Consider the following 26,328-nt stretch of genomic DNA (forward strand, 5'->3'; position numbering starts at 1 on the left):
ATTTAAGCTGTAATTAAACCTGATTTAAGCTGTACTGGGCACATACTACAATATGACAAGCAAATGAAATGACCAAATTCGCTTGTAGATACATGCTGAATATTACTTCTCTTTTATGTTCAAACATGTAAATTGGAAAGGAAATAAACACATTCCTTTAAAACTTAGTATAAAAACTGATTGTTAAAAAACAAATGTAAGGTGCCATAATAGACTTAGTCTTATCCTCATCCATCCATTGAAGAGCAGAGCAAATAACTTGAATTTTATTTTGTTTTATTTTTATAGACATAGATGCAGTCTCCCTATTTCAAGCAGGTGTGAAAGTTTCAATCCTAATCTTAAAAATGATGTATAGTGGGGAACATTTTTTTTCTTATCTAGAATTGAACTGAAGATTTTCCAAGGACTTACACAGTTATTCACTCACTGTGTAAGGTGTAAGAGACCTTAGACAGTCTCTAAAGGTCCTTGGTTTTGCTTGTTTGTTGGGCAGCTTGCCAACTAACGCTAAATCTCCTGACTATTGAGACATACCTCTAGTACCACTAAAAATGAATAACTTCTATGACCAATTATATTATTGCTTCTATGATATATCCTTTAAAGTACTTTAAGGTTGTTAGGCCTGTGATTGTCACATTGGAAGAAGTTAGAATACCATTACTTTCACCAGGAGTGTTAATTACTTTGCTTAAATTTCACCATTAGTCAATTTCATTTACTAATGATAACAATACCGTTGAAATGAGATTAAATAATGGGCTCATAAGGTAGATTTTAAGTAAAGGATCCCTTTATATTTTAATAGGAAAAAAAGTTTTCTATCTGCTCTTTCTTTCATGCATCTCTTCCTCCCTGAAACCTCCACTAGTCCTTGAAACAAATACTATTCAATTGATCTTCTTTCCTGCCAAATTTATTTGAAGAATGTATTCAGATAATAAAGGATATATTGGAGGAAATGGTAAAATCACATATAATTGGTTTCATAGCATTTGTCATAAAATTTATTGTTTTCTCAGAGATTTTGTGTGTGTGTGTGTGTGTGTGTGTGTGTGTGTGTGTGTGTGTCCTCTTCAATTTTATTGGCTGGAAAAAGAAGACTTTGGATTCAATGATTAGATGAACCCCAGGATTCTTAGTGCTAAAATCCTGAGGATTGTCTCCATCTATGACCTTCTTGGGGGAATGGAGTGAGAGTTGTAGTCAGAGAGAGGTAAGGGAATAATTTTTTGCATTACTTAGAGGATCTCATTAGTGAAGTATACAAAGGAAAAGGTATTGATTTTTACTGGATAAGCTCTGTTTTCCTGAAAGACAGCCCTTCCAGGATCAGGTTTAGAGAAGTCTTTACAAACAGAGTTACTGCTCAGAGTTCTGAGGGCACCCCACAATCTTGATCTGTAATTGGTAATAGAGTATCTCATAACATTGATATTGAGAATTTTAGTAAATACATGCAATACAATTGACATATGCCTGGTACATAGTACACAATAAGTACTGGTCATCATTACCATTATCATCATCATCATCTTGAGTGTCTCATAACACTAAGCCTGAATAGCTTTCTCTTTTTTCAAAAATGAGTTTACACTAACTCTAGGCTGTTTATACCTATGTGTCCTTGACCATACACGTCCTCTACCTATGGTCAGTATGGTTCAGTGGGTGATCAATGCCAGTAACATTGGGAAGGCAATGTTTTGAGCAAAAATTTGGAGAAATTAACCCTGCAGATATCAGCTGAGGAGTGACGGTGGTAGTGGTGGTCCTGCTGCTGTAGCCAGTGTAAAGAACAATAGAGAGGCCCATGAAGCAAAAGTTGAATGTGCAGTACTAGGACAGTAAAAGAAATAAGGCCAAGAAGGTGGCATGGGTCCAGATGCTGTAGGAATGAAAGCCATTGTGCCTGCTTCATCTTCTACTCTGAGTGGAGCCAAGAGTCATGCGTGGTTTTGAGAGAAGTGCCGTGCTCTGACTTCTGTTGCCCTGAGAACAGAATCACAGCAGGAGATCAAGAGTACAAGCAGGAGGCCAAGCAAGAGGCTTCTGCCCCAACCCAGGTGAAGGGTGATGGTGGCTTTTACCAGGAAGGTGGTTCAGAAGTGCTGAGAGGTGGCCTATTCTGGGTATATTTTTAAGACAGAATGAATAGGATGTGGTGACAGCATGGGTGTGGCATACGAGAGAAAGGAAACAACAATGAATCCAAAGATTCTGGTTTAGACTCTGAAAACAATGGAGTTACCACTAACTTAGTAGGGGAAGGCTTCAGAAAAACAGGATTTTTTGTTTTTGTTTTTTTTTTTACAAATAGTTTATTGTCAAATTAGTTTCCACATAACACCCAGTGCTCTTCCCCACAAGTGCCCTCCTCCATGCCCATCCCCCTCCCCCCCACATCCATCAGTCCTCAGTTTTTGTCAGCATTCAAGAGTCTCTCATGGTTTGCCTCTCTCCCTTTCCCCCCACCATTTCCCCCCTTCTCAGAGAAACAGGTTTTAAGAGACAGATTGTGAATCCCCTTTTGAACATGATTAACTTTAGATGAGATAAGTTTGTAAGAATGGTTTAATAAACCATATGAAGCCTAGGAAAATGTTTTAAATTACAGTCAAGAGAAGCAAACATGAATAAGTAAATAGAGAAAAGTTATCATTAAAGCTTTAAAATGTGTTGATAAAAAGATATTTTAGAAAGAATCTTTGCAAAGCTCTCAATCAAGTCCTCTAACGCTTCAATTTATTAAGTAATAACAAGATGGGGAAGAGAAAGTATAATAACATAAAAAACATAGGTTTAAATAAAACCACACTAGGATTAGGGACAGTAATTTGATACTACAGAAAACAGCCCATGTAAAGGAAAACACTCCTGTGTGTTTCTCCCTTACCACTGACTTTTGGTCACCAAATGTATGAGATGCCTGTGGAATTGGGATGCCTCACCCTCCCAGTACATGGATGTGTTCACCAACCCAGAAGTTATCCTAACCTTGTACTTTTGAGATTTTTATGGAAGGTTCATCACATAGGCAGGATTGGCCAGCCACCCAATTCCCAGCCCTTCTCCCCTTCATGGAAGACAGAGTGTGAGCCTGACAATTCTAAGCTTCTAATCATGTCTTGGTCTGGTGACCAGCCACAATCCAGGAGCCCACCAAATATTGCCTCATTAGAACAGAAACACTCTTATCATCCAGGAAATTCCAAGGGATTTAGGAGCTCTGTGTCAGGGACCAGGGTCAAAGACAAAATATTAGAGCAAAAGATGCTTCTAGTGCTCTTATCACTTAGGTAAATACAGGGGAATCAGACACAGAACAAAAAATATATTTCTATTATTTTGCAATCTCTAAGGCAGATGATAAACCCAAGAAATATTAGAGATTTCAGAATACTACTAGTACTTGTATTCCCTCACCTCTTCAGCTGTTTTCACAACCAAGACCACCAATAACACAATAATAACAATTACTGAATGCTTGCTCAGATTGTTTCATTTAAACCACAAAAAATCTTATGTTAGGTAATATTATTATCACTATTTTGTAGATGAAAAAATTAAGCTTAGAAGTGTTAAGTAAATTGTCCAATACCACATTTATGGTAAGTTCCAGAGAAAATGAACAAAAATAGAATGGATGAGAGAGAAGATAATTTATAGGCACAGCAATTTTTAAGGATGCAATAATAGACTTATTTCAAGACTGATCGTACAGATTCAGTAATCAAAGTCCTATTATGATAGAACTTTCCAGACATCTTCAAATGTAATTCAAATGGGTTCTCTATGAATAAAGCAAAAAGTAATGAATAATGACCAATATGGAGTTGTATTCTAATAGTTTTTAAAGTTAGAGGTTTTAAGAGTGTTACAGACTGATGTTTGCATCCCCTCAAAATTCATATTTGGAAGTCCTAAACCCCTTCTGTAATGTTGTTTGGAGAAGGGACCTTCAGGAAGCAATTAGGGTTACATGAAGTCAAAAGATGGGGCCCTCATGATGGCATTAGTGCCCTTATAAGAAGAGACACCAGAGAGCGTGCTCTTTTTCTTCATCATGCAAGGACACAGTGAGAAGGCAGCTGTCTACAAGTCAGGAGGAGATATCTCACAAGAATCTGACCATGCTGGCATCCTGATCTCAACTTCCAGCCAAAAGTGTATCTTATGGCAGCCTGAGCAAACTAAATCAGTTACCAGACTCTGATAGAGTTCTTAGAATAGATTTTCAATCATATTCTTATTTCACCAACTGTGTTTTCGTGTTTTCGTGAGAATGCTTAGTATAACTGATGGAGATATCATTTTTCAGATTGCTTGCATCTGTATAGAGGAGGCTGTGATAGTCTGTGGGACTTATACTCATGGACTTCCAAATTACAATATGAAGGTATCTTATATTTGGATGCAGTCCATACCAGAATTGCCACTGGAAATAAAATTTAGGGGATCCTGAATGTAGCTATGGGAAGAAGCTTTTCTGTCCTTCACAGTACCAAATGATTCCCTGGATGTGATTCAGAAAGCAAGGAACTCAGCACAGAAGTCCTTTGGAAGCATATCATGGATCAGAACATTTCAGGTTATATATGTTACTTAATGGAAGAAGATGATGCTGCTTACAAGAAATAATTCTTTCAATATATAAAGACAGTAACTCCAGAAGTGGAAAAGATACACAAGAAGGTTCATGCTACTGTAGGAGAGAACATCATCTTAGAACAAAGTTTAAAAAAAGACATGAAGGGCGCCTGGGTGGCTCAGTTGGTTAAGCATCTGACTTCAGCTCAGGTCATGATCTCACAGTTCATGGGTTTGATCCCTGTGTTGGGCTCTGTGCTGTCAGCTTAGAGCCTGGAGACTGCTTCGGATTCTATGTCTCCCTCTCTCTCTGTCCCTACCCTCCTTGTGCTCTGTCTCTTTCTGTCAAAAATAAATGTTAAAAATATTTTTAATAAACAAAAAAAGATGAAATGATCCTCAAATATCTCTTGCTCAGAAGAAAGATCCCATAGACCAGAAGACCAGTTGCCTCAAAACTCAGAAGCAAGCTGTGAAGGACTAAACTAAAACCACAATTTTATGAAAATTTTTCAGAGAAGAATGATTAACATATTGAGAAACAACTAGAAATAAATTATCACTGTTTTATCTTTTGGTTTTCAGAAATGAATTTTAAAAAAATCAGATGTGGCCTTTTGATATCTATTGTTCTTGGACCAACTCCAGCATGGCTGATGACCTGTGAGGCAGCCTTGAAGCTGTCGCTTAACCTCTTTGAGTCTCAGTTTCTATGAAATTAATTGAATGATACTTATTCTCTGCTCTTAACATTCTCTGACATGATTCCATCCTAACACTGACTTGTGAGGAGTTTATCTGAGAAAAAAGGAGAAAATAGTTGCATCTGGGGTTATTTAAAGCTAGTGAAACTTCTATTTGGAACACATACATCAATTTAGTTCTCAAAATTTTCCAAAAGATTATATAGCAATTGCTCTTGAATTGAAAATTTTACTCCTGTGACCTTTAATTTTTACTGTTTTTCTACTTCCTGCAAAAACCCATTCTTTTTCTTATATGAATTCTTTTTTAGAGAAGTGATAAAGACCTTTTAATTACTAGTAGGTAAGCTGTCTTATAATCAGAAATCTTAGAATAATCTTTAAAAGGGTTATATTTGGAGAAATAGTAAATGGCTTTCTCATGCACTTAATGTTGAAAAACTGGTGCAGGACATTTGATCTATTCAAATATATGTTCAGAATCTATTTAGCATGAATAAAAGCAGTATATTGTTTCCTTGTAGCAGTGCCTTGAACTTTGATTTAATTACTTTTCTTTTTTTAACAAAAAAAATTCTGTAGGAATTTTTATTGTTCTGTCTAGACTTCTTTACGTGTGAATCAGTCACATCTTGACCTCTAAAATAATTACCAGATAATTTAGGAAGGCATTGTTAAGACCATATAGCAGAACAAGATAAAGTCAGAAAATGAGAAATTTCGGTTCTTTATAATATTTTACAATTAGTGCTTTCCTAGCTACACTGAGTTTCCTTATTGTGGCAGTAACCATTGCTCATTCTGACCACACAGAAGCGCTGGATTCCCAGGTCATCCCTCACCCACATGGTCACCCATCATTTTGCTTGTCTGTCTACTCCCTACTCTGGTCATAGTGTCCTCTGTTCCCCAAATCTCCTCTGATACCTGAGGTCCCTCCTCAGGCCCACCCCATCCTCAGTCAGTTCTCCTTATTTAACTGGAAGCTAGGTCTCTATCTCTTGCAGTCCTGCCAAGTGGTGTAGGATGAACATCTTCTGAAAACCCTTCTAATTTGAGGCTCATGTCCTCAGACACACCATTGGATTCCCTGCCTTACCATGGTTATGGAAAGATGTTATTCCCCTCATTCATGATTTTCACTCGAAATGCACAGCCCCTCTCATGAATCTTGTGATTTAATAGCCATGGAAATCATCTTTAAGTTCATGGGCCTCTCAGGCTTTTCTCTATCCTACTTAAGCAGTCATTCCCAGGGTCATCCCCCAGATCTTGTCACTAATCCCACCCCTCCAGAGTCTAAATTTTATGTACTCTATTTTTAGATTTCCATCTCATATTGTGCGAGTGCGATCCTTTTGGTTGCTCTTTGTATCAAGTTATTGATCCTAAAGTCATGTCAATACCCTTCATAACTCCCCTTCCCCGTATTCACTGTTCTTTTCTTATGCAGTTGTGGTTTCATGGTCCATCACTTAGGAATCAGAAAACAATTCCTTCAAATATATCCTCATCTCCTGGGCCCTTCTTCAGTTACTATACTCCCTGGGCAAAACAGGTAAATGTACATAGAGGATAGATAGAGGAAAAATAGATAGATAGATAGATAGATAGATAGATAGATAGATAGATAGATAGATAAAAGAAAAGCCACAACAGAAAACACTGGTTAAACTCTTCATTTTGTTCACTTAATCCATGCAAGCATCCTTACAGCTGACTGAACTGGGATAACTTGGTTTCCCTGTTTATAGATTTCATTTGGGTTCATAACTCTTCACTACTGCTCTGTAGTCCTATATTTGTCTGGTCCATTTGCTCTCCCACTGTCCTGGACCATTATTTTACACCTCCTCCTTCCCAGAACCTTTACAGTATCTCCCCCCTTCCTCATCCTCAACTGATTTTATCTGGTTTCTGTTTCAATGGAAAGAGGAATTTGATAATTTCCCATGCTGTAATTACCAACCTACCAGCATCCACTCTGCCTGTCTTCCCACTACTATAGACAAACTCTGCTTTATGTCTAAAATCAACTCCTCCACTAGCCTTTTAGATTCTATCTCTTCTCATTTATCTGAGAACATCATCCCCTTTTACTCTTGTGCCATACATTATTTCCTCTCTACTAGATTATGTCTGTTAACATGGAAAATGCCCCCCAGTCTCCCATATCTTCTAACTTATGCTCATTTCTTTACTCATCTCTTTGGCACATCTGTACACTGGATCACTATCTCCTTAAAACTCACTCTTTAGATGGTATCTGAGATACGAGACTTTTTTTTTCTTCCTATCAATAGGAAGCTGGACACTTCTTTTTGCTTGTTTTTCCTCATCACCCTGACCTATAAACTTTGAGGTGTCCTACATCTAAGTCTAGATACAGACTTTTCACTCTTCATCCATTCACTCACTTCCACTCAGTCTCAAAGCTTTTGATAACATCTATATTCTGATGATTCCTGTATTCTATGCTTGATGATCCCTTGAACTCTATACTCTCACATCAAACCACCAAATATCTTTATTTGACCTTTAAATAAATGCCTCACACATAAAATGTTCAAAGCTGAACTCTCCATTCCTGTCTGCCTCTCTCCTTCCCCTAAAATCTATTTATCCTCACAGTCTACTCATAGCAAGAAATTATAATTCCACCCTTCTCTTTGTTTATGCCACTCTGATTCATCTTTCTCTTACTATTTATACCCAACCAATCACAATATCTAGTTTGTCTACCTTCAGAATAAGAATAGAATCTGACATATCTTGACTTCATCCTAATTTCTTCTAACTCACTTCCATGCTTCTCTTTTTGCTTCCCTTCAATCTGTTCTCTGCACTGCAAACCAGATTCTCACCTTAAAACTTATGTCAATTCAGAATCTTCTTTCAGTCTTCCATCTCACTCAGGGAAACAAAGTTTTTATAGTGTCCTATGGAGTTCTAGATGATTCATCCTTGCTTGTGGTACACAGCATGCGAAGATATCCCTTGAATTTCCCAGCTCCCTTGGTGTACACGCCATGCATGATACTTTCCCCTTGAATGTGGGTGGGGCCTGTCAATATGATGGGATAGTTACTACCCTTATTAGGTTATCCCATGTGCCAAAGGTGATGGGATAACCACTCCAGTCATTATATCCAGGTAGCTGGGATAACCTTGTGTAAGATACCATCTTAGCATACTAGGAAGAGAAACTTTCCTGCTGGCCTTGAAAAAGCAAACTGCCCTCTTCTGAACTGCCTATGGAGAGGGCCACATAGTAAGAACCTGAGGATGACTTTGAGGAGTAGGGTATCAGTAGCAAGAAACTAGCTGATAGCTGGCAAGAAGCCATAAAGAAATACATTCTACCACCAGCCTGAATGAGCTAGGAAGTGGATTTTTTCCTAGAGCTTCAATGAGGCAGGAGAATTCAGCACATCCTACATCTTGATTTCATTCTTGTGAGTCCCTGAGTTGAGGACATGACCCAGGCCTCTGCTCTCTACACTCTGAGTTTGTGGGCATTTGTTATGCAGAAATATAAAAAGAATCCCCAGCTCTCTTACTTATTCTTTTTGTACTCTCTTTCTACCCTACCCAGTTTTAGCCATATTAGTTCTTTGCTCTCCCTTGAATATGGGGACCAGGTTCCAAGGCTTTTGGATCATCTATTTCTTCTGCCTGAAAAGATTTTCCCCCAAGAAAGATATATGGCTTACTTCCTTACTGTCTTTAGGTGTTTGTTGAAATGGCATTGTATTAGAGTTCTTTTCCAACCACTGACTATAAAGTATTATCCCCAACCCAATGCTCATCCATTTTCTTTCCCTGCTTAATTTTTCTCCATGGAATTTATCATATTCTGATGTATCATTTATTTGTCTATTTGTTGAGTTCAAATTCCATGAGAGCAAGGATTTGGGTTTTATTCTCTGTTGTAACAATCCTTGTGCATGGAATAGTGCTTACAACATAGTAGGTCCTTAATAAAAGTTTATAAATGAAGTCATATTTTCTGTTTGGAACTTAGTTTTAAAGGATTTTTGGTTTAAAATGTCATATTAAAGGAGAAAAAATATTTTTAAAACCACAGGATTTTTATAGCTTAATAAAAGAATGTAAAGCAGATCCAAATGCAATTAAGCATAAAAATATAGACACTAAGAATTGCTTGGTTTCAGAGTGTATGCTCCATGGTGCAATTTAAACTTTAGTGAATTTCTTACTACATAGGTTTGAAAAACATTATATTCTAAAATTATGTTTATACACTGTAAAACTTTGACCATACACTGTATAACTTTTTAATGCTAGCTTTAAAAAAAATCTCTCAGCACTATTTCCTACCATTAAGAAACTGGCATAAACCCCAAAGCACAACTCAGATAAAAATATATATAATTCAAAATTTGAGTATTAAGTATTGACCCATCACTAGTATTTATTACTAATTATTTAACAATTGCCTCCTTTAATTCTCCATGCCTGTTATATACAGAATGTTTTCAAAATGCCTTAGAATATTGATTGGTTTAATGATATTTGCAAACCATTCTTATAAAGAGTTTCTGTTCCAGAATCATGTCCATTTTTAGTAAGAAAAAAATGGTCTTAAAAATGTATATATGTATAATCTTTCCTTTAAAATAATGTGTGCAGCAATCTATGCATATGGTTTCTTTCTCCCTGCTAGTTCCTTTCTCTTCTAACGGTCTCTGCTTAGGAGATGTTCTTTTCCTCCTAATCATCTTTCTTTCTCTTACTCAAAATAAAAATTCAAACAAATAAATATAATAAAATAAATTGACCCAACAAAAAGCCTTAACAATAGTTTCTCATTTGTAGGTCTAAATGTGAGTAATTTTGGATGGTAGGTTCATCCCATGAATGGGAATCATTGGCTTGGGAAACTCATTGAACTTCCTGCAGGAACACCTTCCTCTCCAGTCTGATGAAATGTTCCCCATGGTTCATGTGGATTTTTTCTCTCACATGTGACATTTCTGTGTCAGCAGATATCTTGAAATATCTTAAAATATAGAGTGTGGGATAAATTGACACTTTGACTCTGTCGTTTCAAATCAATATTGGCAGAAATTAGAAGCTTTGGTTCACATGGAATAGGATAGACTTTTAAGGATTTGGATTCTCTATTCCCAGACTAAATGGCTGTTTTTATTTACTCTTAATTTATTATCAGAGAAAATGGCTGTGTCCTTTCTTATTCATTATATTTTACAAATTAACATACAGTAAAATTGACTTTTTATTGTTATATGTTTTATTAACACATGTGTGGATTCTTGTAAATACCACCACAATCAGGAAGCAGAGCTGTTTTCACCACAGCGAATCTCTCTCCTACTGCCCCTTTAGTTCACACCTCCACCCACGCCAACGCCTGTGACCACAATCTATGATCTTTATCACCATAACTTTTTTATTTCCAGATGGACATGTAAATTGAATCATAGGATATGTATCTCTTTGAGACTGGCTTCATTCACTCAGTCTAATACCTTTGAAATTCATCCAAGCTATGTGTGTCAACAGTTTTTGTTTTCTAATTACTGAGCAGGATTCCATTGTATGGTTGTATGATAGTTTGTTTAACCATTCACATTAAAGGATTATTTCGGTTGTTTCTAATGTAGAATGATTATGAATGGGCCTTGTAAAATATTCACATGTAGGTTTTTCTCTGACCCTAAATTTTTTTTTCTCTAGGGTAAATATGATTAGAATTTCTGGGTCTTATGGTAAAGTGTATACTGAGTTGTATGAACACCCAAGATGCTGTTTTTCCCACCAGCAGTATACGAGAGTTTCAGTGCTTCTGCATCCTTGTCAGCCATCCTGAGATATATAGTGGCACCCCATAATACTTTTAATTTTCACTTCCCCGATGACCAATGACATTGGACAATTTTCCATAGCTTATTTGCTATCTGTATATCTTCTTTTGAGACATGTTGGTTCAACGTTGCTCATTTATTAATTAGGCTCTTCCTTTTTTTTTCTGTTGAGTTTGGGTTTTAGAAGCAAATTCTTGGTCAGATACATAATATGCATTATTTTCTTCTAGTCAAATGCTTGTCTTTTCATTCACATAACAATATCTTTCACAGAGCAGAAGTTGTCAATTTTGATTAAGTTCAAATTACTGATTTTTTGCTTTTTTAGATTGTGCTTTTGTCATATTTAAGAGCACTTTGACTAAACTCAATTTATGAAGTTTTTTTCCTATATGTATATCTATATCTATATAAAAAGTTTTAGACATTTTATGTTTCACATTTAGGTCTTTAAAATGTGAAGCATTTTAACTTTTGTTTCAGTTGTGAAGTCTAAACAAGGTTCATTTTTCCTCCAAACGGATGTCTAATTATTTCAATACCATTTGTTGAAAGGACTACTCTTTTTCCATTGAATTGACCATAACTTTGTCAAAAAATAATTAGTCATGTTGCCTCTGTATTGTTTTATTTATAAATATATTTTCCCTTTCACCAATACCACACAGTTTTGATTACTGCAGATTTATAGTAAGTCTTAAAATCAGTAAATTCAAATCCTCCATTTTTGTTCTTCTTTTTTAAAATTACTCTGTTCTATTTCTTTGCCCTGACTTACAATTTTTTGAATTATCAATATCTACAAAAAATCTTGCTGGGATTTTGATTAGTATTGTATTGAATATATAGATCAGTTTGGGGAGAACTGGCATCCCTATAAAGTTGAGTTTTCCAATACATGACCACCATCTGTCTTGCTATTTATTTAGACCTTCTTTGATTTCTTCCATCAGCATTTGTAATTGTCAGTATATAGATCTTACACATCTTTGTACTTAAGCATTTTGTTTCTGTCTACCATAAATGATAAATGTATTTTTTTAAATTTCAGTTTCCATTTGTTCATTACTAGATATTTGTGAACTGAACTTGCGTCCTGTGAAATCTTGCAGAGTAGTTTCAATATCACTCACATTTTCAAAGCTTTTGTTGTTATCATTAGGACCTGTCCTTCATCTTTGTCACTCAGCTGACAGTCTGAGACCTGGGGAGTGGTCTAGTCCATAAATTATTTGTCAAAGCCTCTGGTATTCTATTTAGATTCATGCATGCACAGCTTGAGGTGAGGCCAGGTGTTTATGAACAATATTAAGAAGTCCCTTTCCTGACCTCCATCCTCTTCACACTCTGTGGCATGTTCTTGTTTCCTGAGGCTTCCCCGTTTGATCCTCCAGCCAGAAAGTTGGGGTTTTATTTATTTTTTTTTTATTTATGCTGTACAATTGCACCCTCTTCAGGGACCAAGAAGGAGAAGAACAGTGAGAGATAAAAAGTAAAGGGATTCATCCTACAGCCTTGGGATGTCAGTTCCAATCAGAGAGGAGACTTTCCTTCCTTCATGGTATTAGCCTCCTGCAATTCCTCTTTGCTGCCACTTTTACCTGCTGTCCCCACTGGATTACTTGGAAGCTGGGACATGATAAAGTGGAAAAAAAAAGTGATTTCCCCATTCTCCCGAGTGTTGGGAAACCCACTTTCTATTCTTTGTGGCAGAATTTGAGGGCTTCTCCTGGAGTTCTCTCTGTTTGTACCATCGGCCACCTCTAGGCTTGGGGCTCTGTTGAGTCCAGATCAGGAGCTATGAGAGCGGAGGAAATGGTAAACTCACTGCTGATTCAGTGGTATTTAAAATTCTGATCTATCACAATATTCCTGGTGCTATTTATTTTGAGTCTTCAAATAGCTACTCTGTCCATTTGTCCAGGTTTTATAGCTGCATTCAGTGAATTCAGGAGGGTACAGTGTGCTTACTTCCTCTCACCTGCAACCCATTATGTACCAGTGGGTAGCTCATGGTATCCTATTAATGTTAATATAATTTTGGTTGTGTATGAATCCTGACACATTTATTTACAAGATGCCAATCTTGTCTTCTCACCTTGTTTAAAGAGTATGTCTTAAATTTAAAGATATTTAAATTTAATTTTTTTAATTTGATTAAAATTTGATTTTTCACCTTTATGTTAAATCAATAAGTTTCCAAATATAACTTATTACATATATTTTTAATAAAGTCATTAAGAGGGGTGCCTGGGTGGCTCCATCAGCTAAACAGCCAGCTTTGACTTGGGTCATGATCTCATGGTTCTTGGGTTCAAGCCCCACATCAGGCTCTGTGCTAACAGCTCAGAGGCTGGAGCTGCTTCTGATTCTGTGTCTCCCTCTCTCTGTGTCTCTCCCTTACTCATACTCTGTCTCTTTGTCTCAAAAATAAATAAATAAACAAATAAATAAAAATAAAGTCATGAAAAGGGAAAGATATGCTTTAACTTATTTCTATTGGGATAATTGCTTATATTTAATTAGTACTATTTTTAGCAATAAAGAAGATGCTATGAGCCAGTTAGTCTGAAAATTGATAGTCAGTGTATTTGTGATGTGCTCTTGAAGCTTTGTGGCTCAGATTGTACTATTATAGTAGCCGTTGCTATACATTAAAACAGTTTTGTACTTACACTTAAGATCTTTTGTTTTTGGTCACATAAATCTTGTGAGATAAGTGGGATGGTTTACTATCTTCATGTTTTATAGCTGGGACATCTTTATAGATGTTCTGTTGCTTGCTCACGGTCACATAGTTGTTTACTGTAAAGTAACCAAGGACTTTGTTACTAAGAGTTCACTGCACTGCTCACTAAACCATACTCTATTCTTTAATGGTGTGTGATGGTATAGATCAGTTTGAATCAAAAACACCAAACTCCCCCAAAACTCTTGACAAGTATTGATATAAGGCCTTGAAAGACAGGCTATACTTCAGTCTCTGTCAGTAGGCATGAGACTATGCCTTTAATAGATGAAAGAGAATAATATAGTGGCAGCTGTACTTTAATAAGAAAACCTGACAGGGGTGTTGGCTCAGTTGGTTAATGGCCTGACTCTTGATTTCAACTTAGGTCATGGTCTCACGGTTCGTGAGTTCAAGCCCCACATGGGGCTCCATGCTGATAGTGCAGGGCCTGCTTGGGATTCTCTTGCATTCCCCTCTCTCTGCCCTCCCCCTGCTCATGCTCGCTCTCTCGCTCTCTCAAAATTAATAAATAAAAACTTAAAAAAATAAAAATAAAAAAGAAAACACGGATGGAATACAAGAGTAGGCTCGTAGAAGGTGGAAGTAGGTTCTTCAAGTGTAATGAAAGAGAAGTGAAAAAACAGCTTGGGATGTTGCCACTGTGAAGGGACATGTGTAAGAGACATTGTAGAGGACTAGTCAGCGGGGCTTAGTGACTCATTGGGAGGTAGAAGTTAGGCACAGGTAGAGATGGGATAGTCTATGGAATATTTTTCTTTGGAAATGATATGCTTGTGATGTGTGTGAGTTGGAGTTTGGGGAACAGTTAAGTTTCAAGCTTACAGAATGTAAAATATCAGGACAAAAGGAATTTGGAGTTCTAGAGCAAGAAATAAAGACATACTAGGGAATGTAGAATTATGATAGATCCTCATGCAAGGAATACTTGAATTTTAATGATGGATGGAATTTCTGAAGAAGAGCTTATAATGAGAAAACCAGGGACCAAAACTCAGAGCATATAAGCTATAATGTTAAGAACTACTCAAAGTTTTATTTAAGTAATAGTTTGAAAATATTATATGGCTTCTGACATTTCTGAATTTCAGCCAGAATAGAGGTGTGCTTAGTTATATGTACTTAAATAGAATTCTCACTTCTTTGAGCCCTAAGTAAATCTAGCATTGCCAGGTAAATGTAGTCACCAGAAAGATCGTCAGGGTGCACTCACTCACTCACTAACCCCATTTGTTTACTTATGGCCTTGGTTTATTTTCCTGTCCGGGTGAAATTTGTGTTTCTCAGGTGCTTGTCTAGATAGTTTAAATGCAAGGCACATCTCACACTGAAGATCCCTGTGCACAGCACAAGGCTACTTTATATTCACAAAAACTGGCAGCGCTAATGATGGTTTCTCCCTAGATGTTTACAGAGTCATTTGTTGGTCTGCATCTCTGTGGCATTTCCAAAACAGAGGAGTTATTTATATGCTGCTGTTTAACATTTCCAGAGTTTTGTTTTTTGGTTTTTGGTTTTTGGGTTTTTTTTACTTTTTCTTTTTCTCTAGTAAGAATGGTATAGTAGGTGTGAAGAAGTCTAGAGGAAGAGTCATTAAATTTTCCTTTGTTAGAAGACTGTTTTACACTCCCTTTCATTCAGTCCTCTAAAAATGTTTGTATATTTCAGCATGTGATTGAATATTTCATTAGAAAGCATTAGGGGAGTTATTTTAAAGGCAGTTTTTAAAGAACTTTAATCAGCGATCTACTCTGCATGCTGAAAATCTGAGTGAGAAGGGAACACAGACTAGTGTTGCTGAAAATTTCATTTGTCTTCCATCTTGTTGGCATGGGTAAATATTTAAGTGCACAGTAGCCATCCCCCCACACCTTATTCACAAAGGATACATTCCAAGACCCCCAATGGAAAATGTGGATAGTACCAAAGCCTATATATACTAAGTTTTTTTCCTATACATACCTACCTATGGAAAAGTTTAATTTATAAGGTAGACACAGGAAAAGATTAAAGATAAAATAGAACAATTATAATAATATATTGTAATAGTAGTTTTGTGAATGTGGTCCCTGTCTCACAAAATATCTTATTGCAGTGCACTCACTTACCCTTCCTCTTGTGATGACATGAGATGATAAAATGCCTACATGATGAGATGAAGCCAGGTGAATGACAGAGATATTGTGACCCAGGCTACTGTTGATTTTCTGGTGGTGTCAGAAAGAAGAACATCTGATTTGGGACCACAGTTGACCATGGGCAACCGAAATCTCAGAAAGCAAAACTGTGAAAAGTGAAACCTTGGAACACATGGGAACTACTGTATTTGCTCAATTTAACTAGGAACTTTGATGTTGGGATCAAAATACTTTATTGGCCATGAACTATTCATCTTTTACTTCTCTTACAGCTCTCTGCATTAAACAGTGGTAATGGCCTGTCAAGTGACTGAAACAGCATAGTTTTTTGTTGTTGTTGTTCATGTAAATGGAGATAGTTATTTATTACTGCAGCCTGTTCTTATTGCCGTATAAATTGCTAGGAAAGTGTGTAAAGCTCACTTTTGTTTCTTGGCTCAGTCAAATTTGTATCCTTGTAAAAAGGCCAAGATGCTATGTTGTAAAAGCAATAAAATATGTATGTATGCATTGGATATTATAAGAAAAACTAGCCCTTTTATTTGACTCTAAGTGTTAAGATATTTGCCAGATTTGGCATGCATTTGACTTCTTTGGTTTGTTTTGGGGGACGGTAAGATGGGAAGTTGGGGGGGGGGTGGTGAGAGGAGGTTAGAATGTACCTGATATTTTTCCCAAGGCTATATCAGCAGCCCATGATGGCCTGTGATGCCTGTGATAGAATCATATGATGCAATCACTAGAGCACTGGGCTTGAGTGCTGATATTAGAGAATAGCTATTAGAGACCAACTCTTTATTTTAAGCAAAGAAAACTGAAATCCAGAGAACTGAAGTGATATGTTGTTGGTCACATAGCTAGTTAGCAGTTGAACTGCAAGTAGTACTTGGATTTCTTGGTTCCTAGCCCAGACCTGTCTTCTATATATCTTCCATGCAGTGGAAGACTTCCACTAGATAAAACTCAGTAGAATTTTGGTGAGAAATAATGGTTAAGCTATTATTACTAGCCTCCTGAACCTGATGGATGATAATTGAAAGCATAATTAAATACTTAAGAATGATTTTTTTTTTCTGTGTAAGAAATCACCTTTAAAACAGTCTTTGGAAACGTAAAATAGATATTTCAATCATGACTCTCCTGATTGAAGACAAGTGTTGAATATCCATACTCTGTGTGTGTTAAATTGTTGCAGAAATAATAGAAAACACCTTCTACCTTTTATGTTCTGGTTCATGGAACCATGCTTTTAGGTGTCGCGGATTCAGTTGTTGAGTTATAATTTGGTTGCCCCATTCTTTGTCTTCCACAAATCTCAGATGAAGAGACATGCTTTAGAGTAGTTACGGCTCCCTATCCAAAATGGTTTTGGGAAAAAAAATATTTTTAGAATCATTCTAGAGTCACTAGATTGAGCAAGCTCCTTGCTTTGATTCTATTCTGGGACTTTGTGGAAGCCTATAGGAGATGAAATGAAGTAGGAAACACTGAAGGCATTAAAATTATTTAAAAAGTAGCCAGATAATTGTTTTAAAGGGAATAGACAGAGCTATAATTCAGAAGCTTACTCCCATAGTACATTGCTTATTCATTCACTTTCACACTTTGAAAGGTTCAGCCGCATTGTAATTAGTTATAAACCTGTGTTGTTTGTGTTACTAAGAATGTAAGGTTCATAATATCATCTGTTTATTCTAAGTCTTTGTATCTCTAGTGAGCCCTCAATCACTGTGTCATGGGATCCTGTAATCTCTTACAACAGTCTTAGATGCATATTTTAGTAGAATTTCAGAAGAGGATCAAATTAAATATAATACATTAATGACATAGCAATGTCATTAACTGCTGCTGCAGTGGTTACTCTCACCACTACTGCTGGTAATACCACTACTGTTATGGTTACTACTTCTTCAATTCCTACCACTGCTCTACTAGTAGATCAAAAAGGAGGGGTGGAAGGAAAAAAACACTCATCTCCTGTAAGGCGTTGTGCTAAGCACTTTACACAAATCATGCCACAATGTAATCCTTACAATAAAATTCTCAGTGTCTATTTTATAAACTAAGTGTCCTGAGGTCAAGTTCTTTGCCCAGAGTCATGCAGCTAGTAGTTAGCTCAAAACTCTTGCTCTCAAGCTTTTAACCCCTATGGCATGTATTGTTTTATTCACCAGGCCTGGGAGAGGGTGTGAAAAGTCTACCCTCTGTTTCAAATCATGGCATTATTTGGTTTAATGCATTGAAAAAATTTAAAAAGTTACACATCGGCTTTGCATTCCTAGAAACTAAGCTAGCTTAATTTGCTCAAGCAAAAATTTTTAAACAACTCCTATGTGAAGAAAAAGATATCTGTGATTGTTACTGATGATCTGCTTGGGAGAAAAGAACCTGCAAACCTCTAGAAAAAGCTGAGTAGTGCCAATGGGAGCTCCTATTAAACTCTTTCATTAATAACTGTCAGTACTGAATAACTGTACAGAGTTAAGTCACATCATGACTTATGACGAGTTAGTATGTCACTTTCAAGTGGGAAAATGGTATAATGAATTTTTTAAAACCATCCCAGAATTGGAGCTAATGCAGTTTTTCACAAATCATAGATTATAATGCCATCCATATACATATCTTCTTTATGATGAATGTGTAAAGTTTCTATATTAAAATTTCAAATAATTAGGTCAATATGATTTCCACTGATTTTAAAGTCACCTAAAAGCATTTTATTTCATATTTTAGTGAGAAATCTTAATGTACTACTTAACAAGGAAATCACTTTTCTTTTTCTGTGTAGACAATTTTTATTTTATTACATTATGACATGAGGTATGCATTTGTCACCAGAATTTTCCCATTTCAATTTCCTTAGAAACATAATTCAAAAGGTGTGCTTTAATTTATACTTTTTATATTTTGAGAAATACCTACCATGATCTAGTAACATAATTGGGTTTCATTTTCACCTAACACATTCATAATTTTAATTAGTATTTTGGTAAACTGCTTTATAAAAATTTTCCTAATCCTCTTTTCTGACACCTTTAATAATAAAATTGTGATGTTTAGAAGGAATTGGTTGAAACCAAAACACCATTTGTATCCTAATTAAACATAAAAACAAACTTCAGAAAAACACATGACAGAAGGAAATGAAGCATTGCATTTTTGTTAGTCAGTTAGACTTAGAAATAAGTTATAGCAAAATTTCATGCCTATGAGGTGGCTTGCTACCTATTTTCAAAATAAGATTCAAGGGGAAAATATCATTATGTGTCACACTGTTCCCATGGCATGATGGCACCATTTATTCTATATATTTTCTTGTCCAGGAAGAAAAGTTAGAGAATCTTAAAGGATGGTCAATTTTATTTTTACAATTCATTATTGTTAATCAGAAAATTCATGTATTGAAGATGTTAATGATGATGAAAATCTTAACAATAAAATTATCATCGTCATTAAGTAGAGAAGTTTTTCAATGACCAACAGATTTGAAGAAGACAGAAACCTGGATTTCTGGTTTTGCCATTTTCTTTCCTTAATGTTTATTTAGTTTTGAGAGAGAAAGAGACAGAGAGCGAGTAGGAGAAGGGCAGAGAGAGAGGGAGACACAGAGTCGGAAGCAGGCTCCAGACTCTGAGTTTGTCAACACAGAGCTGATATGGGAGTCAAATCCACAAACTGTGAGATCATGACCTGAGCTGAAGTCTGGCACTTAACTGACTGAGCCACCTAGGCCCCTCACCATTTTGTGTCTTAGATGAGACTTTCCATCTTTTTGAGTCTGATTCTTTATTTGATTAAGTTATGGGTTGCATCTAATTATCTCTATCATTAATTTCTGCTCTGCACGTACCTTAAGTTTCTTATGTTTACTGGGAGAGAATCTCCTTTACCTGATCTCTTAGAAAGAAAAATGAAGGGCACCTTGGTGGCTCGGTCGGTTAAATGTCTGACTTTGGCTCAGATCATGATCTCAACTGAGATCATGTGATTTTGAGCCCTAAGTAGGGCTCTGTGCTGGCAGCTCAGAGCCTGGAGCCTGCTTCCGACTCTGTGTCTCCCTCTCTCTCTGCCCCTCCCCGACTCGCACTCCATCTCTTTCTCTCTCTCTCTTAAAAATAAATAAACATTAAAAATAATTTTTTAAAAAAGGAAAATTATGTTAAGGAAAAGGCACAGAATCAGATTTTGTGGCCAGTGGTCCAGTCAGAGAGGAATATAGGGATGCTTATACTCTCTTCTGTTTTATTCAGCTGTAGTTTCTGTAACAGATTTGCACACAGTCACATGCAGTTGGTGTGGAGGAGCCACGGTTTGTGCCGTTGTGGGGATGGGGAGGTTGCCAAACAGGACACAGTCCATGATATTCATGTCCACTCCTAAGAGCCGGGAGAAGGTTTCCCCTTCATGAGGTAGCTTTTGACAGTCCATAAACTTACCTCACAAGTTTATGGTCACCTTGTTTTTTTGAAAGTAAAATAACACCAACACTATGAACATGTTTTGATGTTTTTTACTGCAGATCTGTTTAACTAAAACCAATAAAGGTAAATAGCAATATTTGTGGTTTTCAGAAACAACATGTTTGAACAGACTTTCAGGAGAGAAAAGAATCTTACCTTTGCATTTCATTTCTTTTTGGTTGCAGAACTTCAGATGGTGGCAAAGTTGTTGGCACCATAGAAGTCAGTGTCGTGAAGATGGGGGAGACTGAGGATGGGGAAGCCGACCACATCACGACAGATGTGCAGGGACAAAAGGTAGGGTCTCAGTCAGCTCAAAGCACAAATTAAATTAGAAATGATCAGTTTTGCCAGATGCCTGAATTATCAACATGTCTGTGCAGTATGAAATCTCATTATTTAAAAGCAAAATGAGAAATCAGCTCTGGAATTGGAGTGCCAGAAGCATGTTTCATCCACCAAACCAAAGGGTCCGTTTGCACGGAACTATGCAAAGCCATGCGCCATTCAGAAACTCCTTCTTCTTCGCCCTGGCTCCTGTGTTGACACTGCCTCCTCTTACATCTGGAACAAAAGTATTGATCACTGTTGCATTCTGCCCTAATTAACCCTAAGTGCAATGCACAGAAGATTCTGAGAGGGCTATTGCCAAAAGTAGCCACTTCTCTACTCTCAAAACCCTCTTTAGAAAGAGATGCAGGTTGAATTTAGATTTCATTTTTATGTGAAGGAGAGCAGATATGATAATGTTGTGCCTGATGAAATTGCAGGGAGAGAAGTAGAAATAGCATAACATGGAAGGGGCAGCTTTGGAGGAGGGGCAATGCCAGATGGAGGTGAAGCAGCTTCCTTGAAGCTGAGGATAAAGGTCCCCAGTGCATATCAATAGGTGTCCAGGATTTTTACTTTCTTTTATCTAAGAAAGATAAGTTTAATATAAGAATGCGTTTAAATTCCTGTCTTAGGAATGCAATTGCCTACCTTACTGAGGCACAGTGGATAGACTTACAGACTGAGTTTTTTCAGGAAAGAGTTTGTATATATACTATAATTCCTACCTTTTCGTACGTAAGTGTTTTCTAATGAGAAGACCTTTAGTGACTTACTTTCTGGCTTAGTGTCCCTTATCTAGGAGCAGATTTGATTTTGGGTGCTGAGGAAACATCTACATGGGAAATGGTGTTTATCTAATACAACAGATTCTTAACTTTATAAAAGAAACCCAAGACTGCCCTCAAAAGAATATTATTCTTGCTCTAAAATGAACGTGGGTCTTACCTGCTGCAGTGAGCCTTGTTTGTCTCTGTTCCCCTACTCTCCCTCAAAAAATATCAAAAATCATGAAAATATTCCAAGGAGGCCCAAAGCGTGAATCAATTTGCGTGACGATGAGAGGGCTATCGTGAGTTTTGCAGCAGATCCTCTTAAGATCTGTATATTCAATGGGTCGCCTGGGTGGCTTAGTTGGTTAAGCGTCTGACTTTCGCTTAGGTCATGATCTCGCGGTTCGTGGGTTCGAGCCCCGCGTCGGGCTCTGTGGTGACTGCCAGCTCCGAGCCTGGAGCCTGTTTCAGAGTCTGTGTCTCCCTCTCTCTCTGACCCTCCCCTGCTCACGCTGTCTCTCTCTCTCTCTCCTAGAAATAAATAATAATAATAATAATAATAATAATAATAAAAGATCTGTGTATTCAAAACCCCAGTTGTGGCTCTTAGGATGTGTGTACCTGAGACCCCAATTATGGGACCCCTTCACTCAATCCATGTTTCCTTTGGAGTTCTGTATAAAACTCATATTAGTCACCACCACATGAATGCTTGTATCAAGATTAAGAAGGAAAGATTTGAGGCCAAGCGGGGGACTGAGAACAGAAATAGACAGATAATCCTGCTGGTCCTGTGGAAGTACGTGAGGAGACCAGTAGCAGACACACTTCCCCTTTCAAAGGAGGACTGTTTTGTCTGTTCCAAGTCTATTACTAGCCACCTCTCTAGTTTCCTCAAAGCTTGCCCACCCCCTGACTCTTGTACTGTGTTGCTATAATGAGATAGTACAAATTAAATCATACTCTTCTCATAAACGGAGAACTAGATACCCAGGAATACAACTCCCCAAAGCCCCACATAATGTTTCTGACTTAGTAATGTGAACTTGAAAAGACTTAACTGAACTGTTCTGGAAATAGGAGGTGGCAGTGTCAGCACATACCGTGTACAAATCGTAAGTTAACTAAAACAATAAATGTGCTAATCATTGTTGGCATTAGTTCAGTACTGTCTGGGTTCTTAGTAAACATTGACCATTTGTGAATTTTTAATAAGGTTATTAGAAATACTGCCGGCAGTCCTTTGGAATACTCATGATTCAGCGAAAAACACGTAGTGATGTTCACTAGGCACAACATTCAGAAGAATTACATGGAAATAACTTTATCTCAGGGGTTTACAAAGCATGATCAGAATTTTCTGGGGTGTTTGTTAGAAATGGAAATACAGGGACTCCTTTGCAGATCTGCTAAATCAAAATCTGTATGAGGTGTTTTAACACAATCTACGAATGGTGATGTGAGTCGTGAATGACTAAAACTATGACTAATATGAAAAGATAAATGTGCTAAGTCAAAATCTATATGAAGTGTATTAACGGAATCCACTAATAGTGACTTAAGTCATGAATGACAGAAACATATGAAAAGGCAAAGTAACTGAAATAGAAGTTATCTCTAAAACAACTCCCCCCACCCCTACTTTGCATGAATGGTGGAGAACAAAGTAAAACTAGCAGGACTAGAATTATGTGGGTAAGTGACACAGATGATCTCTCTTGTATATTGAAGTAGATAAAAGATTAACACCTGTTTTATCAGCATGGGCTTCCATAATAAAATACCACAGACTGAAGAGCTTAAAACAACAAAAACTTATTTTGTCACAGTTTTGGAGGTTAGGAAGTCCCAGGTCAATGTGCCAGATGACTTAGTTCTTGGTGGGAACTCTCTCCTTGGCTTACAGACTTCTTACTGTGTCCTTTCCTCGGCACGTGTGCACAGAGACAGCAAGCTCTGGAATCTCTTATAAGGACACCAGCCCTATAGGATTAGAACCCCACCCTTATCATCTTATCTAACTTTAATTACCTCTATAAAGGGCATCTCTAAATATGGTCCCATTGGGTATTGGGGCTCAACGTAATTAATTTTAAGGAACATAATCCAGTTTATAACAATAATCCTGACATAAAATACTACATGTGAATCTTTAATCTCATATAACCTCCAGAGCATGGGATAAAATATAAATGGAAATCCAAACTCTGCTCTTTCCTATTAACTTACTTGTTTCCTCAAATCATATTATTACTCTATAGTTCTCATTAAGCAAAGATTGTTCAGAGAGTCATTCACCATATCACACTGGTTCAAAACTTGTATTTTTTATGTACATGCATAGTAACAGAGGGCAAAGTGTTAGAATCCCATAGCTAGAGAAAGAAAAATTCACAAACAAAATAGTAACAACATTTTACAAAGCTCATATAGTAAGTGAAATATTGCATTAGGCATCCAAATTATTTTTTAATATTTGGAGTTGTCTTTGACTCATTTCTTCCTCTCATACTCAAAACCTGTTAGCAAATTCTGTTGACTCTGACTTTTTTTAAGTTATGTTTTTATATTTACAAGTTTATTGCATTTTTAAGGTTTATTTATTTATTTTTGAGAGAGAAAGAGCAAGAGAGAGAGAGAGAGAGAGCATTAGCAAGGTAGGGGCAGAGAGATAGGGAGAGAGAAAATCCTAAGCAGGCTCCACACTGTCAGCACAGAGCCTGACATGGGCTCGAACTCACAAACCATGAAATCATGACCTGAGCTGAAATTAAGAGTCTGATATTTAACCGACTGAGCTACCCAGGCGCCCTGACTCTGACTTTTAAATAAATCCAGAACCAAATGACTTGTGAGCCCTTCAGTCTTACAACATTGTCTGTCACATACATTTTACAGTAGTCTCTTAAATGTCCCTTCTTCCTCCCTGACACCCCCATCATCATAGTCTACTCTTAGTAGAGCACTTATTAAAATACAGCACAAAACATGTCATTCCTCTAATGACCACTCAACTCCCTGAAAGTGCAAACCTAAATCCTTTTAGTGTATTGGCCTCCCTAACTTTCTTCACCTCATCCTCTACTTCTCTTCCTTGCTCACTTTGATCTAGCCTCATTAGCTTCTTGGCTGTTTATTACACATTCCACGTACATTTCCAACTCAGGTCCTTCATCTTGTTTTTCAGTCTGCCTTTGTAGTTTTTCCCGGGTAACCATGTGCTTCATTCCCTCATTTCCTTCTGGTCTTTGTGCAAAATGTCACCTTCTCATTTTGCCTTCTCTGCCCTGTATCCAGATTTCCAGGCCTCCTATCTCCTTTGTCTACATTATTTTTGTCCCTAGTACGTACCGCTGTCCAATGTCATATATATTTTATTTACATCATTTATTGTCTATTTTTCTCACTAGAATTAAACTTCATGAGAGAAAGGTACAGGGCACAGGGAGCCTGGCACAGGGAAAATGAGTTGAATAAGTAACTGAAGTTAACTTTACCTCGAAGAAATAAAATCCAAAATTGTCTCCTTAGAAGGGATACTATTATATTTGATGTAATGCTGTGTACAAACTGATCAGTCCATAAATAAAGACTGGAGTGAGGATGCAGTAAAGAGTATAGAATTATGAAGGAAAGAAGAATAACGTTTTTAAAAACAACCTTTGAATTAAATAGTCAAGGAAAAATATCCTACCAGGGAAAGGAAAATGAGGAAGCAAAAGAATCAAATCAGGTAATAGATGAGAAAACCCATATAAGTAACAGCCAATAAGATCAAGCGAGACATTTATAGTCCTCCTCTTTGCCCTGCCCCTGAGGGGCCTTGGCTTCTTGCCAGGATAGGATGTTATCAGGCATTCTCCAGTGGGGCTTTGCTGGGTCTGAGTCCTGCCTTGTCTCTCCTTTTTGTTTAATGTCTGTATTATATTTGAATATGTATATAGGCACATATATTGTGCACATTCACATACTAAAAATGATCAAAGTGGTGGTGATTTCTACAACAGGAAAGAAAAGCCTTACTTATTTATGACAGTGACAGAGATGATATCTTTGTACTGCTTACCTTGTCTAACTGATATCTTGATGACCTGCTGCTTTTCTCAGGTTATTTTGCCCCTATATTTTGAAGCAGTGTTTTAATAAGACATTCATTAGCCATGGTCAGGGAAAATGTAGACTGCTTGGATAGCTAAGGGCCATCTTGAAAATTCCCATCCCAAATATAAAATTGAAAATAATATAACTGACTTAACTTACCTTATAAGATATTTGCAGACATAAATAGTCATCATTCATCAAACAATATTACCTTCTATGACATAGGCATTCTACTAAGTTCTGGATATTTAGCAATAAACCAAATAGACACAGATGCTGCCTTCTAGGGAAATGAACAATAACAAAATAAACAAATAATATATTGTTGATCAGATGGTACTATATTCTATTTAAAAAAAAAAAGGTGCAAAGACTAGGGAGTGTGAGCTGTGGCCATTTTATCCTGGACGATCATGGGTAGACTCACTGTTAATATGATATATGACCTGAAACAACCAGGAAATGAGGGAACAAGACGTGGATATCTGAGAGGAAGAAAAATTCTAGGTAGAGCGAACAGCAAGAGCAAAGGCCCTGAGGTGGCAGTGTGCCTGTAGTATTAAAAGACCAGCGAGAAGGCTAGTGTGACTGGAATCAGGGGTTCAAGAGGAAGTGGTAGGAGTGGAGG

The 26,328-nt window shown here is 37.0% G+C and overlaps 1 protein-coding gene across 2 annotated transcripts in view; it reads left to right on the forward strand.

The window, feature by feature from the left end:
* Window positions 1–26,328, forward strand: part of INPP4B (inositol polyphosphate-4-phosphatase type II B) — a 367,571-nt gene that overhangs the window by 126,295 nt on the left and 214,948 nt on the right. For both annotated transcript variants that reach the window (XM_039248219.1, XM_039248218.1), the window contains exon 6: window positions 20,682–20,793. In XM_039248219.1, coding sequence (XP_039104150.1) covers window positions 20,734–20,793 — 60 coding nt within the window. In that variant the 5' untranslated portion in view covers window positions 20,682–20,733. The remainder of the gene's footprint in view (window positions 1–20,681; window positions 20,794–26,328) is intronic.

The sequence above is a fragment of the Hyaena hyaena genome, unplaced genomic scaffold (assembly GCF_003009895.1).
Source record: "Hyaena hyaena isolate Hyena2069 unplaced genomic scaffold, ASM300989v1 scaffold_304, whole genome shotgun sequence".
Taxonomy (NCBI): Eukaryota; Metazoa; Chordata; class Mammalia; order Carnivora; family Hyaenidae; genus Hyaena; species Hyaena hyaena.